Source organism: Oryza brachyantha, chromosome 12 (assembly GCF_000231095.2).
Source record: "Oryza brachyantha chromosome 12, ObraRS2, whole genome shotgun sequence".
Classification (NCBI taxonomy): Eukaryota; Viridiplantae; Streptophyta; class Magnoliopsida; order Poales; family Poaceae; genus Oryza; species Oryza brachyantha.
Genome location: NC_023174.2, coordinates 1,855,220 through 1,873,181, shown reverse-complemented (window position 1 = coordinate 1,873,181; position 17,962 = coordinate 1,855,220). Strand labels below are relative to the sequence as shown.

The following is a 17,962-nucleotide window of genomic DNA, read 5'->3' as shown; positions in this document are numbered from 1 at the left end:
AATTTTAAGAGTGTACCATCATTGTGCATTGTAGTATAGTGCCATGTTCTTCGTGTGATTACCTTGATTGCACCATGCCCTACACATCTTCGTCTCTGCTGACCTTGATCAAACCATGGACGCTGACGGTCGAAGTCGTCGATTACACCATGGATTCCAATGAGGACATCGCTCCGATGAGCCGGAGGAGCATCTGAGCAAGGATGAAACTAAAGAGCATGGGGTATTGGGGTGACCAAACAGTATATTTGCAAATAAAAATAATTTATAAATAAAACTTTTACATATATATATATATATTCCGTGCGATCTAAAAGCCAAGACTGAAAAAATAATCTTTAGCAAAAAAAATCTTAAAATCAACTCTAAATTTAAGTTTAAAATTTTAAAATTTGGTTTATAGACCTAAACAGAAGCAAAAAGATGGGCTTCATGCTTATAAACCTAAGCAGAAGCAAAAATTTGGCTCAAAATCAGTGGATGCATCCGCATCAATATCAACACTTGTTGTGAGTTGGTCGCCCTCCTTTCTCCAATCTTATATCTTCGTTTCAGAAACGTCTCTCCATTTTGCTTCATCCTCGGAGTAGTATTGAATATGTTTTTTTTTTTGGTCGCTGAAAATCTTGGGTCTTAATTCACATAAATGTATACCAATGTCCAATCGTTGCCAAGGAATATTTCCTATTTTTAATAACAAATTTTGCTCCTTTTGGCTTACTACTAGTGTTTAACTGATGTTCTTGTATTCAGGTACAAAGCCCAACAACAATTACACTCCTCACAGGACAAAGATTCAGGCATGGAAGAAAACTCACATAAGAAGTGTCATGCACGCCTCGGGAACGAATGCATTCGTGGAATATTAGAAGGGTGCGGCTAATACACTATCCCTTCCCTCTTTGGCCGTGTTCGTTGCCTCATATAAGTTAACTTATTCGCTTCGTTTTTCATGCACACGTTTGTATATTTTTTATAAAATTTTCTATACGAAAATTCTTTAAAAAAAATTATATTAATCTATTTTATATATTTTTTAATAATTTATAATTAATTAATTATGTACTAATCTATTACTATGTTTTCCGTGCCACATATAAGTTAACTTAGGCCCCTTGGCCAAACGCGGCCTCTGAACATAAGTTTTTTTTTTTCCAAACCTCCGGTGCACAAGGGGTGATTGTTTGAGTTTTCAAAGAAAAACCCAAATAATATATTTACAAACAAGAAATAATTTGTGAATAAAAATTTTGTATACGTACTCAGATCGATCTAAATGCCAAGGCTGAAAAACGAACTTTGGTCAAAAAATCAACTCCAAATATGGGGTGCAAGGCCATTTTTGTTTGCGTTTTCTTCAACTGGTTACGTTGCTTTGTTTATTAATGTTCTTGTTTCTAGTTATGTAATCTTCATGTTACACAATATTTAAATTATTTTCTGAACATCAAACCAAGATTTCCTACTTTTTACACTGTTAATACTTATGAAGAAAAACTTGTATTTTATTATTTCAAGAATACAAGTCGCCTTTTTATTGTATACGGTATAATTAAAATTTCTGTGTGATGCATGTTTCTTTTACTCACTCAATCTTCCATTTTTACACCAGTACAAACTCTATCTCGACATGAACTATATATCTACATATGGTGTGAGCCTTTTTGTCATTGTTAAAAATTACATTGAGATACTTATGCGTAAAAATTTAGTACTTTAAGATATAATGTACCGTAAGGTATTAAAATTTTACAGTAAAATTTTTGGTATCTCAAGATATTTCTCAAGGATGATAAAAAAATCCTATTTATAAGAGAATATGGAACGGCGTACCTTTACAGAACGGGATACCTCTGTCCCACAATAAGTTCATTTTTTAGTTTTTAGATACAATGTTTTGACTCTTCGTCTTATTTAATTTTTTTTTGTGATTAATATTTTTATTGCTACTAGATGATAAAACATGAATAACACTTTACGCGTGACTAATTTTTTTAAGATTTTGTACAAATTTTTCAAATAAGACGAATGGTCAAAACGTTGGACACATAAATCGAAAAATGAAGTTATTATGAAACGGAGATAGTAGGTATCAGGTATGAACATAGGTGTATTAGGTTTGATACCTAGTTATCAGCCTATCCCGTTCCAACGTGATGCAGTTTTCTAGCATGGCTGTATTTATAAACATCAACACATGAGAGCCATGTATTGCTGTTATAGGTTAGTTTGGAGGGGGTTTGATGTAAATATGAGAAGCCGTTTAGTTTTCATGTTAAGGAAACCACATTCATTCGTTACCATATTCAAGATCTCATTGTATTAAATGTCTTACTGTTAACAACAGTGCATCTGCAAAATTGCAAAAAAGGTAAGTACCTACAATGCCACGGGCAAACAGAATGAAGGACATCTCTTGATTAGCTAATTGATCCGATCATTTGAGAGGAACATGATGCATGTCCTGGGAGATTAACTGAGCAGCAAATTGGAGCTGCCCCATTCATGAAGTCGTGCGGAAATTCTTCCTGAACAGCATCTAATATCAATCGCCAATTAGCCATCTCGTTTCGATCTACTTGGACAATCTCACATCACACGCTCCTGCAGCAGCATGTGGCTTCAGTGTCCTATTTTTTTGTCAAGTCTGATTGCAGTATGTACCATCACCATGGTACGATAGGGTGACTCAATTGGTGTGAATCTGATATTAAGGCCACGTTTAGTTAGGAAACAAATTTGGGAGAGAGTTCACGTTGATACGTACGGTCATATATTTAAAATATTAAACGTAGTCTAATTATAAAATAAATTTTAGATTCTGTCTAGAAACCACGAGACGAATTTTTGAGTCTAATTAATCCGTCATTAGGACATATTGGTTACTGTAGCACTTATGACTAATCATATACTAATTAGGCTCAAAAGATTCGTCTTACGATTTTCTCCATAACTATGTAATTAGTTTTAATGTTCATGTATATTTAATGCTTTATTTAGGTGTCCAAAAATTCAATGTGATATTTTTGGGAAAAAGTTTTTAGGAACTAAACATGCCCTAACTGATCAAACATGATCTACATTGGTGGGAACCAAATAATTCTGATTCAAGATCTGAAGTTTCATGTTCAGATGGTGACGCATCCTCTGAAAACCAGCCTACGGTTGTCCATGCACGGATGTCGGTCGATCCAATCAAGTACTCCCTTAGTTTATAATACATGATGCTGTTGAATTTTTATCAATATTTTTGATTATTTGTCTTACTAAAAATTTTTCATGTAAATATAAAAAAAAGTTGTGCTCAAAACACCTTTAATTAATTACATATTTTTTAAGTAAAAAAATATTATTAAACATACACCAGAAAATTAACAGTATCATCTATTAAAAACCGGGGGAGTATCGTTCAGATCTAAACTATGTGCTCAAAGCAGTAGCAGCTAGCAGCAATGGTTCTTCTTCCCTGCTTCAATATTGTGGGGGCTTGACTACCTATCTATGCTGAAATGATTCAACCAAGTGTTAGTAGTGTACTGCCAAGAAAGGCCTTGGTAAGCTTTACAGTGGTTCCTGCCGGTTGTGGTGGACCTCACCGGAGCAGCGGCTCTCACTCACACCGACAATAAAATGGTGGTGGTGATCATCGCACTCTTGCGGAGGTGAGAGAGCTTTGCGCTTTCCGACCATGGTGGAAATCAAGCACCTTTTTCCTGGTGAAGTTCATGGAAGCCACCCTGGTGTGGCGGAGGAGATGAGATGACATCCTGCATAAGCTTGTTTCAGAGATGGGCATTGTGAAATGCTTTGAGTGGTATATGCACATCGGTGCTGGTATATTCAGACTTGCTTTTCTGCTCCAAATTACTAGCGTCAGTAACTGGATGAACTTGTAGACCAGTCAGATACAACATGCCTAAGATAATATTACTAGTCCGATTAACTACCTGAACTAACCTGCAGCTAAAACTTGTTCTTTTATACCATTTCCAGCATCTAAAAAAGTGTCATTTTTCTTTTCAGGGGAAGGGAGGAGATGCTGAATTGCTGAGACGCAGGGCTTCACTGATGTCTTCTCCCTGACCTTCGCGAGCTTCTGAACTCTCAAGATCTGACGAGGTACATGAGCCACGAGAAACACCCGGAGTTCGCAGGCACGTTCATGGCAGCAATCGACAGGGTCGTCGTCGCCAAGCCACCGCCGGCCGGGCAGCATGATGACGACATGGACTGTCCATCAAGGCTCAAACATTCATCAACCATCGTACACTTCCTTTTCAGGCTCCATCCCCCACATCATTGCTTGTTCTGCTACATTTCGCTGTGTTTAGCTGTAATCCAGCGATATGCAGTGAATTCAGCTCAGGTGTTTAGGCCAATCAATAAATAAATTTCTTCATCTTTTTGGTCGATGTTACTCTTCTCCCTTTTGCTTTTCGGTCTTAATGATGGATTGACTGATTCCTAAACAGCTTTTATGACTCACAGTTGGTTAATGGTTACTTCTGAAAGCCTGAAGCTTTGGCGAAAGCAGGTTTGGTGCTTACTCGTAGAGGCACAAAATGGTAAACAAATGCTTGTGTCATGTGAAGCCACTTAGATTGGCATTTAAATTCCATCTGGAGAGGGGCGGTGTGATCACTTTTTTCTCTCATCTTTTCACTTTTCTCTTTGAGAGACGTTGGAGTGGTATCTTTCTTCTAGCCTTCATAGCAAGCAAACGGCAGATATGTATCATAGTATTCACGGTTGTTAAGGGGTAAAAGAGAAGGGCACAGTTGATGGGTGGTTAAAAAGATGAGATTTGAGTTATGCTCGGGTCCAACAAAAAGTACCTCGAGGTACCAAATCATTTCTTACCATTGGATCTAACTGAGTATGATGTGTACTGTTATATCCAACGATCAGAGACGATTTGTATCGCAAGGTATCGGTATCTCGAGATACTTTTTATTGGACTGAACCAAACCTCTAAAAAAGATAGGAATATTTCTTTTTAAACAAGGATATAGTTGAAGCATTTGAAGAAATGAAGTATGATGTTTATAGTGGGTATTTCAAAAGTATGACGCCTAATGGAGATTTTACATATTCATGCAATTTTTCATGATTATGGACGTGTCGATTATCCAACGGAAGTTTGCTGACAAGGTAATGAGTATCTTTTTTTTTTCTCAAATTCGCAGGTGTGCTACTTATCTTTGTACTCCCTCGTCCTTGAAAGACCTTATTTTTAAGCTAATTATGTGTTTGGCAGGGTGGGTTCCCAACTTCTACTTATATTTTTGCTCGAACAGTTTTTTAAATTATTAAATGGTATGTTTCTTTGCAAAAAGAAAATTTATAATAAAGTTACTTTAAAAATCATAATCAGCTATTTTTCATGCTTTTTACACTTAATAACTAATAAATCATACACTAATCCACGCTCTGTTTTACGTACGTGCGGATGAAGGGTTTACAATCCCAAACGAACACAGCCTGACCATTCTAATTGGAAGTTTTATTCCCCTTGAATATGGTGCAATATCCATATATTTTTTTTATAATAGGGAAATGAATTTTCGAAGAGAGATGAATTCAGTTTTGTCTAACCATGTGTACACTGTTAATAATGTAGCGTGTGTCTGTTATATATTACCTATGAAACGATAAAATAAAGCTTTTGCATTGTATGAACTTTTTCAATCATCAACTAAATATTTATGTTATTTTTGTGATACAATTTGGAAATATAAAAATGAAGCCTTTCGTTCAGAATGACCTTTAAGTATTTGTCCAACAAAAACCTTATGTTTAGACATGCGGTCAACAGGACCTCTTTATTAATACTCAAGGTTTTCTACTCGTTTATTATTTTTAGTTGTTAGATTTGGACCCAGTACTCCTCGTTTAGAGCACGTACAATAGTCTAAACAGCATTGTATATTTCACGTACACAGGTAGCTAAACTGACAAATTATACATGAGTTATCTATTTAGTTGTTTCAATCATATTAATACATTATTTTTTATGTTTTATATTTATTGCATGTAACCAATGCACGAAGTTTTTCTACAAAATAGGTTCTATATATGCAACTTAGGAAGACACACATGAACTGTAGATGAAAAAAGAGACGTCGACCAAGTTTTTGTTAAGTTAACAATGGCACGTATGATAATTAATCTGATATGTATGTATATATACAACAATTATCTCACTGTTACACATGCATTATATTCTCGGGTGCAATTAGTTGTCTCCACATGTGAAGGAGCTGCATCGATCAGGAGACATTGTGCCTGGGTTTAATTACCGTCCAGGACCTAATGAAGGATACGTTTGTCTTTTCTCAGTGACACTAAGAGCAAGTGTAATAGTAGGGACATATGATACCTCTAGTTTTATCCATGTAAGCAACTCATACTACCTCTAATTTTACTTATATAAGCAACTCGTTAAATAAGGGTCTTTTGGCATGGTTCCTGCTCTAGCTTCACCTCTTCTGGAGCTAGAGCCTAATCAAACAATTTTGGCTTCACACAAGATAAAGATAAGAGCGGAGCGAGCGAGAGTAATTAGAAAAAATAGAGCTGGATACTCCACAACTATATTTTAGACCAGGCTCCTAGAGTTAAATTTAAGAGTTGGAGACCTACCAAACAAGTCCTAAGACGTGATATATACAACACACTGCATATATGCTATTTCTAAACACTAATTCCAACCGTAAATGTTTGTCCAATCTACCTTTTCTCTTGGAACTGGTAGAAGTTCCCGCTTTCTCTCCTTCACCTTATCATCAGATCATACATAGCATCTTAGAGGTTATGTTAAGACATCCATAATAACTAGTCTAATATGTCTAAAATTACTAAAATTGAGGTCTTTTTATGGACAGAGGAAGTACATTAACAAGAAGAATGAAACAAACCAGCCCTAGGGGGGCACCATCAATGCCAATATACACACAACGCACAATTGTTACGACGTTAAATCGACAGGCTATTACATTACATGATATGATGTGATATGATACGTCACTAGCTGATAAATATGCTGACAATCTAAAGATACCATTGGCTGGGATTTGATAGTGTTCTTCGACATTATAATTTGTTTCGTTGAAGCATTCTTACATTGATAGGAATGTTTAGCCAGTAAGATTAGCGACTTGCAGGATTGGAATAGATCAAACAGATGAAAATGGATTCAGATAACGATAGGAGTGAAAGAAAAAGAGCCCCTTGCTTTCATCCCCAACCCATGTAAGCCACTTTACATAACTTGCAAGGGTAAACCTTATCAAGCATCATTTCCTGATTTCTTTAAGCATCCCATGTTTATAAACGTGCAGCATGGAAAGCATGGAAGAATCGCGAAATAACATTTTTACATGGTAGTTTTGTTTAGTGCCCCACAGAAAAAAATTATTTAGTACAAAAATTTGGGGAAAGTTTCAGAATTAGTAAATTTTTAGGTGGGTTGTGGAGTACATATTATTGAACTACCAAATACTCCGTAATTGATAGCGCAAATTTTGGCATCGAAGTATAGCTGTCTGGGTGAAGGGCCAGAAAAAGAATAACATTCGAGTTCTCTGCAAAGAGAAAAAAAACAAAATCATTTGAGTTATTTTTCACTCTAGCGCCTTATCTTTTGGCTTTTTGCCTGAAAAAACTAAACGACATATTTAAAAAACGAAAAAAATAGAAATTTTGTTTAACCTCAAAATCAACTATATATTTAAGGTTAAAAATTTAAATATTGGATTGTAAGTATAAGCAAAAGCGAAAGGATAAGGACCATACGTATAAAACGACTTGTATTTGAACCAGATCGATGTAGTGTCTTTAATTTAGTTCCACTTTATGCTAACTCTCCGTAACTAATTTGAGGAGGTACTACAAAATTAAATACCTCGTGATACCTCTTGAAATTAAGAACACAAGATTGCGTGGAGTTACTCACGCCAACAACTCAGCGTACCATCATTGTTTCAATTCATGCATATATCAATTCGATCGTTGGGGTCACCATTGTCCATTAATCATCATATACGCTGCATATCTTGAAAGCAAATCCGTAATAAATCGTGATAGCAACACTGAATTTGGCCGGTAGTATAGTAATCAACCCACGGATAAGGCCGGCCAAAGTGCCTTGTGAACAATTCCTGTGTGTACTAAAATCAGATTATATACTGTGCGATTTCAACAAAAGCTCTGTATGTGTGATTTTGTAATGTTCAACTTTATAATTATTAATTCATTAGTTTGTACTCTCAAGTAGGTATCACAAATCTTTCGGGTCTCATCTTTTGGCCTGAAACACACTTGCTGCTACCAAAATTTTTTGACTCCTGAAATTAATTTTGAAATTGATTTGAGGGGGTGTCTTTTTCACCAATGACATTATATTTGCTAAGAGCACAGTGTAAAATTTTACCTACAAATTAACTTTTAGTCGTTAATACATTGTTTGGCGTATAATTGGCTCTTGGTCAACTGATCAGAGCCTTCATCTATTCAACCATTCAGCTATTTAGCAGAAAAGAGCATGCCAGGTGCAGTAAAAAAAAGCCCTCATCACATTAACACTAGTAAGATAATGCTAGTGTCATGATGATTCCTGCAACAATGGAACTGTGTCCACAACAGCAAACCAACACATATTAAGGAATGTATGCTTTTTTCAAGCTTTGGTAGCAAGTGTACAAGGAAAACCAAGACAAGACAGAAAGGAAGTGACAAATTTTGTCTTGATGCACCAACATGGTTGCTTCTGAAATAGAGTTTTAAGTGTAAAGCTGATGATGAGACAACCTTCACATGCTTGCTGGGGGAGATATCATATCAGCATCAGTTCTCCTTTTTTCCTACTTCTGTTTACCAATTTGGCATTGTTTGGATTAATTAGCTCATTAGCAGCAGACAGAAAAACTCAGAGAAAAAACATACTGGTAGCAACCAACGAGTGCAGAATCCAGTAAGCCAACTCACTCTCTCGTGAGAGAAGGAGAGGCAGCAGCATGAAAGCAAAAGCTCTCACGAGTTGTACCACGAAGCAAACACCAAACAGTAGTGCAGTACCTCCTCTACTTGTCTGCAGAGGCAGCTAGGACCACGGTGAAATCAGGGCAGTGCCATTACATTTGCACCTGCATCTTCATCAGAGAAGACTGCACAAAATGTAGAACAGCATGTGGCACCAGCTATACGGTTAGGAGATGGCAATCAATTCTGGGAAGAAAAGCAGCACAAAACTGAAGAAATCAGTTAGGAAGACTACAGAGATCGACATGATGGAAGTGGATTTGTGTTAACTGCAGAGAAACATACGCATGACGCCAGACATGAGAATCATATATATCTCAGGAATCAGTGACAACTGACAGAGAGTTGAAGATTTCAGCATTTAAGCTATAAACAGTATACAGAAGAAGTACAAGATATGCAAGAGATTTTATGGAACGCTTGAAGAATCTACGCAGACATTGTCATGTTAATCCTGGTACATACTACTCTCTCCATATTTTACTACTCTCTCCATATTTTTATATATAACGTCATTGATTTTATGTTTACGTTTGACCATTCGTCTTATTTAAAATTTATATCTAGATATAAAAAATTATAAGGCATACTTAAAGTTCCTATAATAATAAATCATATTATAACAAAATAATTAATAATTATATATTTTTTGAATAAGACAAATGGTCAAACGTGGATCTAAAAGTCAGCAATGTCGTATAAAAAAATATGAAGGGAGTAGTATATACACACAGTTGAAGTACAAAACGATGCAAGGGGCAGTCCTGTGATTCTATGACTGTTAATTAAGTGCTGCATTGCATAAGAACAGTAAAAGAGTTAATGGCAAATTGGCAATGCAGGTAGATACCGATTTCCATCATGAAGCATCAGAAAGTAGCACTCTATTATCTCCAACACCTGATACATAGAGCAGAGCAGAATCAAAGCACACTCTGAATTGGCTTCTTTTGTTCCCTGTTAACTGTATAGGGACACACGCACACAAACAGACTAACCTAACAATTATTCAGTAAAGTAAGAAGAAGATGATGATGATCCTACACTAAACATCCACACCAATCTCTCAGTATATGACCTGTTCATGATCTTGTTCTTCCCACACATGATGATTATCTTATATCACATAAAAGAAATTATTCTAATCTAAGTCCAAGTTGTAATCAAGAAGCAGATATTGATTTGATGGTTTGGTAAACTCCATCATCGAGTCTCCAATGGAGAAGAAGGCAGTGCCCAGTGCAGTCACTGCAGTGAGCAAATGGGACCTCCTGAGGTTGAAGAAGATCGTCGTCGTCGTCAAGGTGGTGTTTTGAAGGCCTGGACGACGAGGGAGAAGCCCGGCGCGGCGGCCTCCTCCTCCAGCCAGAGGCGGCTCTCGAGCGCGCTCCGCGCCCGGAGCATCACCACCGCGCAGCCCGGCGGCTCCCGGAACCACCAGCCATGGAGGTCCCACATGACGTCGACGGGCGCGCCGTCGACGAACACCGTCTGGTTGCCCCTGAAGTTCCACCGCAGCCGGCGCGCCTGCACGGCGCGCTTGCCGTCGATGCTGACCCACAGCTCGTCCCCGCCGCCGCCGCCCGGCGCGCACCCGACGCTCACCTCGTGCTCCGGCCCGCCCTCGGCGAAGCGCGCGCGCGCGGTGTGCGTTATCGCCGCCGCGTCGGACGACACCACGACGCGCTCCCCGCGCGCGAACGGCGTGGCGCGGGCCCTGGGGATCTGGCTGCCGTCGAACTTGGCCCTGACGAACTCCTCCGCCAGGTCGCCCACGGCGAGCACCACCTCCTCGCTGGCGGCGACGGCCACCACGTAGTACCCGGACAGCGGCTCCGGCGACGCCGCCGCGTCGAACCGCGCGGCGGTGAGGTCCCAGAACAGCGCGAGCGGCGGAGGCGGCGGCACCGCCGACGACTCCGACTCGACGTCATCGTCCCCAGACCCCGAGGGGACTGCGCAGGACCCTCTCCGGCGGCGGACGAGCACGGGGCGGTCGGACACGGAGAGGGAGAAGGACAGCGTAGGGCCGAGCGGGGAGTGCGCCCAGGTGAGGCGGAGCTGCGTGGGTGACACGAGCGCGACGCGGTAGGAGGCGGTGACGGAGAGCGTGGAGGGCCCCGCGGCGGAGGAGGAGGAGGAGGAGGAGGTGGAGGTGCGGGTGGCGGACGGCGCGGTGCAGGCCCCGACGCGGACGGCGCCGTCGCCGATGCAGGAGGCGAAGCCCCGCACGGAGGACGGGAGCAGCAGGCCGGAGGCGCTCACCATGTCCCGAGAAGGAGATCCGCGGCGAGGCGGAGTTGAGAGAAGAGGAGGAGGTGGTGGTGGAGCAGTTCCTTCCCTCTAACTCGTTATTATGGCGGAGGCGACGATTTTAACTGCTAACCGCCGCCGGCGCGGGGAGTGGAGAGGACGACCGAAGCTTCACCTTCTCATTCGTCACCGTTGGATCACCGGCCGTCGATCGGTGGCCGTCCGATCGGTCCCGGATGCATCCCAGTTTTTTGACTATGAATTTATCACCACCACTTTTGTGAAAGTCGTTTCTCTGGCATACTTTTTACCGTGACATGGGCATTGATAAGTTGATCTTATTCAAGAGCGAGGTATTATAAAATTAGGAGAAAATCTAAAAAATATCATTAACAAACGTAAAAATTGCCATTGATAAATGCGAGTTCTAATAAATGTTATAGTACAAATGAATTTGTCTGAGAAAATATCATTGTCGTTAAGTTTCCATTTATTTTTTTGTCATTAAATACATTGTTCATACTATAGCACTTAACAGAAACCCTGACGATAATGATATTTCTTAGACAAATTCGTTTATATGATGATATTTTGTAAAACCCACCCTCATCGATTACATTTTTTAGAATTAACTATTTGTCAATTACATTTGTTAGATCTTTTCTAAAATTATTGATCTTTTTCTACCGTGTCTTCTGATTCTAAGTACTGTAGTGGAGTTCGGAGTGAAGGTGTGGATTGGCCCGAACCACGCGACTCCTCAAAGATAATTTTTTTAAGAACATCCTAACCTGTTTCGCTTTCTTTTTTATGTGGAGCAAAACCATTTGGTTGTGCTCTAGCTTAAAAAAAATATATGGTCTCTAATATAGTCCCGTCCAACAAACCCTTGAGCTTATATAGGTTCAGCTATGGCTGGTAAGAAATGAAGCAAGGCAGAACTTAGTTTTCCATGCCATTTGCGGTTTTAACGTCAAAGCTGCAGCTACAGACAAAACTTTAAAATTTAAAGTTTCAAAGTGTTGATCCTAGTTACGGCTGAAAAGCTATTAAGCAGTCACTGAGATAGAGCAAAAACTAATCCCGATCCTTATGTATGCTACTCTCTAATTCGTCGACGCCCTGTTCTGTTTAGAACACATGAATCTTACACAACCATCGGTGTAAACTGGATCTTTTTAATAAAACATTTGGCTTGATGCAGCTCTTTTTCGAATTCGGGACAAAAATTTATCGATAGAACACATAGAATTCCAAAGATACAAGAGGCAGTTAAGATAAAAATCCTACAGGGTTTTTAGCTATGGTCCCACCCGGCAGCCAGTGTCACCATCGGAGCTGCAGTCATGAGTAGTTGGGGCAACATGTGGGAAGTGTCCAACAGTCAGGAAACGCAGAATGCATGTATGTCTCCATGACCATGAGATGAGCCCACAGGATGGATGATCTTGGAAGAAAGATCAGCAGGACAGCAACCCTCTGGTTAATTTCCGGCTAATCTTGTACTACCCAGCATGATCTTGACTGGCCAACGATGTATTTATAAATAAAAAATAATTTATTATAAAAAATTATACGTATACTCAATGATATAAAAGTTAAAACTGAAAAATAAACTTTAGTAAAAAAACTTCAAAATCAAATCTAAATTTAAGGTTAAAAATTTAATCTTTAGGTTATAAGTATAAACAGAAACGAAAAGATAAGATAGGTACGCCCTTCTCCTCACATATGACTGACATCACCCTCATCCTGGAATCTCAAATACTGTTGCCTCTCCAATTCCACGTGTTTCCGATCCTGTGGGTTCAGGAACTTACAAGGTAAAAACTCGAGGTCAGATGAGTTCAGAAGGAAGAAAAAAAAAGAGGTCAAATGAGTTCAGAGTGAAAAATAAAATTGAGGTCAAATGGCTGGAGAGGAGGATACAGCCATGCCTCGAATCCTGAACTTCACCGTGTCAATTTGGTTTCAGAGGTTCCCCGCAAAAAAAAAAAAAAAGGTTTCAGAGGTGAAAGAAATGGTCCATGTGGCATTTGACGTTTGACCTCCTGTTTCATGTGTATTTTCTTTCACTGTAACCATCGCTTTTCTCTGCATGCATGTAACACGGTATTGTACTACTATATTAGAGGGGTGTTTAGTAGGGGAAATAAAAATTTTTACGTGTCACATCAGATATTTGATCGGATATTGTAAGGAGTTTTTGATATAAATAAAAAAACAAATATCATACCCCACCTAGAAACCGCAAGACGAATCTTTAAGCCTAATTAGTACATCATTTAGCGCATATTGGTTACTGTAGCACTTATGTCTAAGCATAGACTAATTAGGCTTAAAAGATTCGTCTCACGATTTCTCACATAACTGTGTAATTAGTTTTTCAATTCATCTATGTTTAATACTTTATTTAGGTGTCCAAAGATTCGATTAATGTTTTCGAAAGAAATTTTTAGGAACTAAACAGGACCTAGGTTCAATTCTTCAGTATTGAAAGTTTCAGTAACATAAACGACAGCGAAAGCAACAGATGAGGTGAAATATAATGTTTATTTTAATACATGAATTTTTTTATTTGAAATCACAACCGTATACATCCGGTTTGAATACATTGGCTGGGTTTTAATTCATTTTTGAAAAAAAATGATGCAACCATCTTGAAATCACTTTCGGTCTATGCGTAAAGTATGGACCGATCAACATCGGAGATACTAATTCCCCGCAAAAAAAAAACATCGGAGATACTAATAATAGATCATGAAAGCATAGCTCATGGTCCAGTGGACATGTATGATGAGGCAAAAAATACGGTACACACTATCGTAGGGTCATACGTCAAAGCAGAGGCCATCACCATTCACCAACAACCTCCCAAGATCACAAAATCTGATGGAATACGACGACAAGTTTGTCAATTGTCACCTTGTTACCTGCAGATTTTGGCTATCAGAGAAAAGAGGTTTTCACATCTCCATGATTGAAGATCAACTAATGACCTTAATAAGCTCATGGAAAGCAGGCAAAGGCGATGAATTAAAAGTGAAGCAAAAAAGATAATAATGCTGTGTTCCTTGGGCAACTCTTTCGGTGTATTTTACTGGTATTATTATACTATCAGTAGAAAAAGAGTATTTTTTACTTTGTTAATTACTTGATTAGTAATATTTTGTAATTTTATTTTTTTGCAATAAAGATCACAATAAAAAGATGGTATTACCCTTTTAAATTTCTACTACATCCAATATTATTAGTAGTATAATTTAATCATAGCCGTCCGATAAAAATAAATTAACGATATGGATTAAATTCTACTACCAGTAAAATGCGCCGGAGTCCACACGCCCATGCTTCCTTCGTCAGTTGGACAATGTCTGCACTGCATTGCACTGTTCTAAAAGTTGTGAGGTGATTCGGCAATCAAGGAACTAGCTCTTTTGTTGTACCAATCGCTCTTAAATAGCAAAACTCCCGTCACAAACATGGCAGGTAAAAAGTGTCGCAAGTAAATGCGGCCGTAATAATCTCATAAACATCAGCACCCTTCTAATCAAATCATGTTGCTAACTACCAAAAAGTATATGACAGATTAGGCAACATTGATGGGATTAAACCTGCTACCTTTTGTGATTCAGCATCCCCCAAGCTCCGTACTGGTTTATGAATAATGAACAGGCATGATGTGAGAAGCTAGGACACCAATCTATGATTTTAGAAATGCTCAACTGAGATGTAGTAAACTGAGTCATGGTCTGCTCTGAGATTTGATTGTGTGTGGTTCATGCATCAGAGAAGGCAGCCACATGATCCCAGAAGCATTACAAAATTAGAGCATGGTTTTTCTGACTTTGCTTATGAGGTTCTATTGAAAAGAAAACGATACTTGTCCTACCACATGGTCATGGAGAAATATGGCACTCGCCTGAAAACAAGGGAAACAGGATCCCTGAAAACAATAGACCAATTTTTCTAACTTTCAACAACCGTCAAAAAAATAGATAAAATGTTAGAACAATTTTATATTCCTCGAGAAGGTACCAGCAGATACCATTTTTTTAATGTAAAGTTTGGTATCTCTTGAAACCTTAGGTACTAGGAGGGACCAAATTTTACATTAAAATTTTGATACCTCTCGGTACCTACCTAAAATTGCTCAAAATGTTAATACTGCAAGTTAGTTGATCATTTCTTGGATCTTAACACAGAAGGGTTATCGACTTAAAAATGATAGTCCAGTTGGCAACAAGACAAATGTATTGCCAGGGAAGTGGAAGAGGCAACCAATAATATGTTTTACTATCAAACAGTAGATTAATATGGCTCCTGCACGCACAGTTGCACATGACACGTTTTCTTTCGATCTTTTGTTGAAGTAGGAGTCTATCAAAAGTTGACAATGCAATTCTATAAATGCAGCAGACACAAGTTGACAAACGAGGCCTTTCTCTTGCTAACTCACCATGGATCAAACTGACAAGATAATATTTTGCATTTGGGACCAAGCTATATTACCTTGACAGTAGCAGAGGAATTTGCTATTTAGGCCACGAAACCGAATGACTTCACTCAAATGGTCATCAAACCGAAGGCTTCTTCAAAATGGTCTCGTATCCGGCTCCTCTCCGCTAAAATGGTCATCTGGAATTTTCGAAATCACCGAAAAGAAATGTCAACCGGTCAACCAAATTTTAAACGAAAATACCCCTGAGAAAACAATAGAGCATGAGCCCTCTCTCTTCTCCCGTGCGTGCGTGCTCTCCTCCTTCTCCCTTCCTGTGGCTGTGCGAGAGAGAGGCGGTGGCATGGCCAGCGGCGACGGTGTGCCGCCGGCACCGAGCTCGTCGGCCGGCGACCGCTCGCCCCCTGCGCTCCCTCGTCACCCAACCCTCCTTCGCGCCCCCTTGTCGTCCACCCCAGCGCTCTGCCGACCGCCGCCGATTTGGGGGCGGGCGAGGCAATGGTCCTCGCCGGGCGCGCCGTCCTTGCCGTGGTGCTCCGTCCCCTCGCCACCAGCCGCCGCTGTCCTCGCGTCCTTCCCCGACCCGGACGGCAGTGCATCCCCCGGCGGCCGGCCTCGCTGGCTAGCTCCGGCACCGCCTGGTCCCGCCGACGTGCCTGGTTGCTGCACGCACGGGAGAAGAGAGAGAGGACCTAGGCTCTATTGTTTTCTTAGGGGTATTTCATCCAAAATTTGGTTGACCAGTTGATATTTCTTTTCTATGATTTTGAAAATTCCATATGGCTATTTTAGCGGAGAGGAGCTGGATTCAAGAGCATTTTAGAGAAGCCACCGGTTTGGTGGTCATTTGAGCGAAGCCACTCGGTTTCATGGCCTAAATAGCAAATTTCTCACGGTAGCTAGGCAGTCGAGGAGAAGGTACAGAGCCTTCTCAGATCTCACCAAACTCACGGCAAGAGAAGAATCAGCAGTGCAGGATGTTGGATGCATGCATCTTCAGAAAATCAGACCTCAGCTCACCACATTACAATAGAAAGGATCTTCTATTCTGCTGGCGATTGGACATGTGTTTGTCTTGTTCGATGCTACGTGATTTGTGATTAAATTAGAACTTGGAATGGCCCCATGCTAAGCTGCAAGTTGCAACTGCTGCTGGGTACTGATTAGCATGAGAAGTTTCCTCTCCATGATTAGCCTACTTGGTACTGCTGCTGGTTAGGCTTGCTTGCAGTGGCTTGAGATTGAATAATCCTCCCACAGTACTATGATACTCCTGTTCTGTAATCTGTACTGCCTTTGATACAGGAAAAATCAAGTTGCATCACCAACCATTACAGGCTTGGCAGAGTGACACACATTGGCTGGCATTGTCTTGTGATTCAGTACTGCACAACAGATAAGCTCCATCATTACAACCCTACCTCCTCCTCATCAAGCCACTGATGTGTCATTACTTCATACTAGTAGCTTAAAGCATGAATGACTTTGCATATTGCATTGCCTGCAGGACGATTAAGGTGGTGCTCTTTTCTCTAGAGACCTATATAATTTTGTGAAAGCTATTCGTCTATTCGAGTGTATAAATGACTGAATTAACTACTAGAAAGTTGAAGTTTGCTTTAGAAAGATCAAATGGAAATTATTTATATAGAATATGAGTAAACTTCACAATTACATATACTTTAACCAAATTACCAAAAAAACTACTAGTTTAAAGTATTGTATCACAAAACTATAGATGTAATATTAACTGTATTACAAAACTATATATTCAAGATGAGCTATCATAAAACTTGTATGTATGTCTCCTTAGCGATCTCAAAGTAAAGACTTGAAAATAAACTATAGCAAAAAAAAAGTCCTAAAATCAACTCTAATTTAAGTTGTAAAACATAAAATTTAGGTTTACAATCATATGTATAAACGAAAAGGTCGAGGGCAAGTGAACGTTAACTTGATATGGTATCTAGTTCTTCTAAAAGAAAACTTATATTTCTGTCAATTTGTTGGGGGGTTTTTAACTTTTTGTCACTCTTACGGATTTTCATAACAGATTTACCACTAGACCCACCTGTCATAGACTCATGAGGACCCACATGTCATAGACAGCGAGTGGCAAATCTGTTTTGGACGCTCGTAAGAGTGGCAAAAAGTTAAATTTCTCACTTGAGGACCCATCTCCAAATTACCGCTCAGATGCTGATTGGAGGC

The 17,962-nt window shown here is 39.6% G+C and overlaps 1 protein-coding gene across 1 annotated transcript; it reads right to left on the bottom strand.

The window, feature by feature from the left end:
- Positions 1 to 9,892: 9,892 nt before the first annotated feature.
- LOC102701224 lies at positions 9,893 to 11,533 on the bottom strand. Its single transcript, XM_040529602.1, has one exon. The coding sequence runs from the start codon at positions 11,305 to 11,307 to the stop codon at positions 10,339 to 10,341; it is 969 nt and encodes a 322-aa protein (XP_040385536.1). The 5' UTR covers positions 11,308 to 11,533; the 3' UTR covers positions 9,893 to 10,338.
- Between the last annotated feature and the right edge of the window lie 6,429 nt (positions 11,534 to 17,962).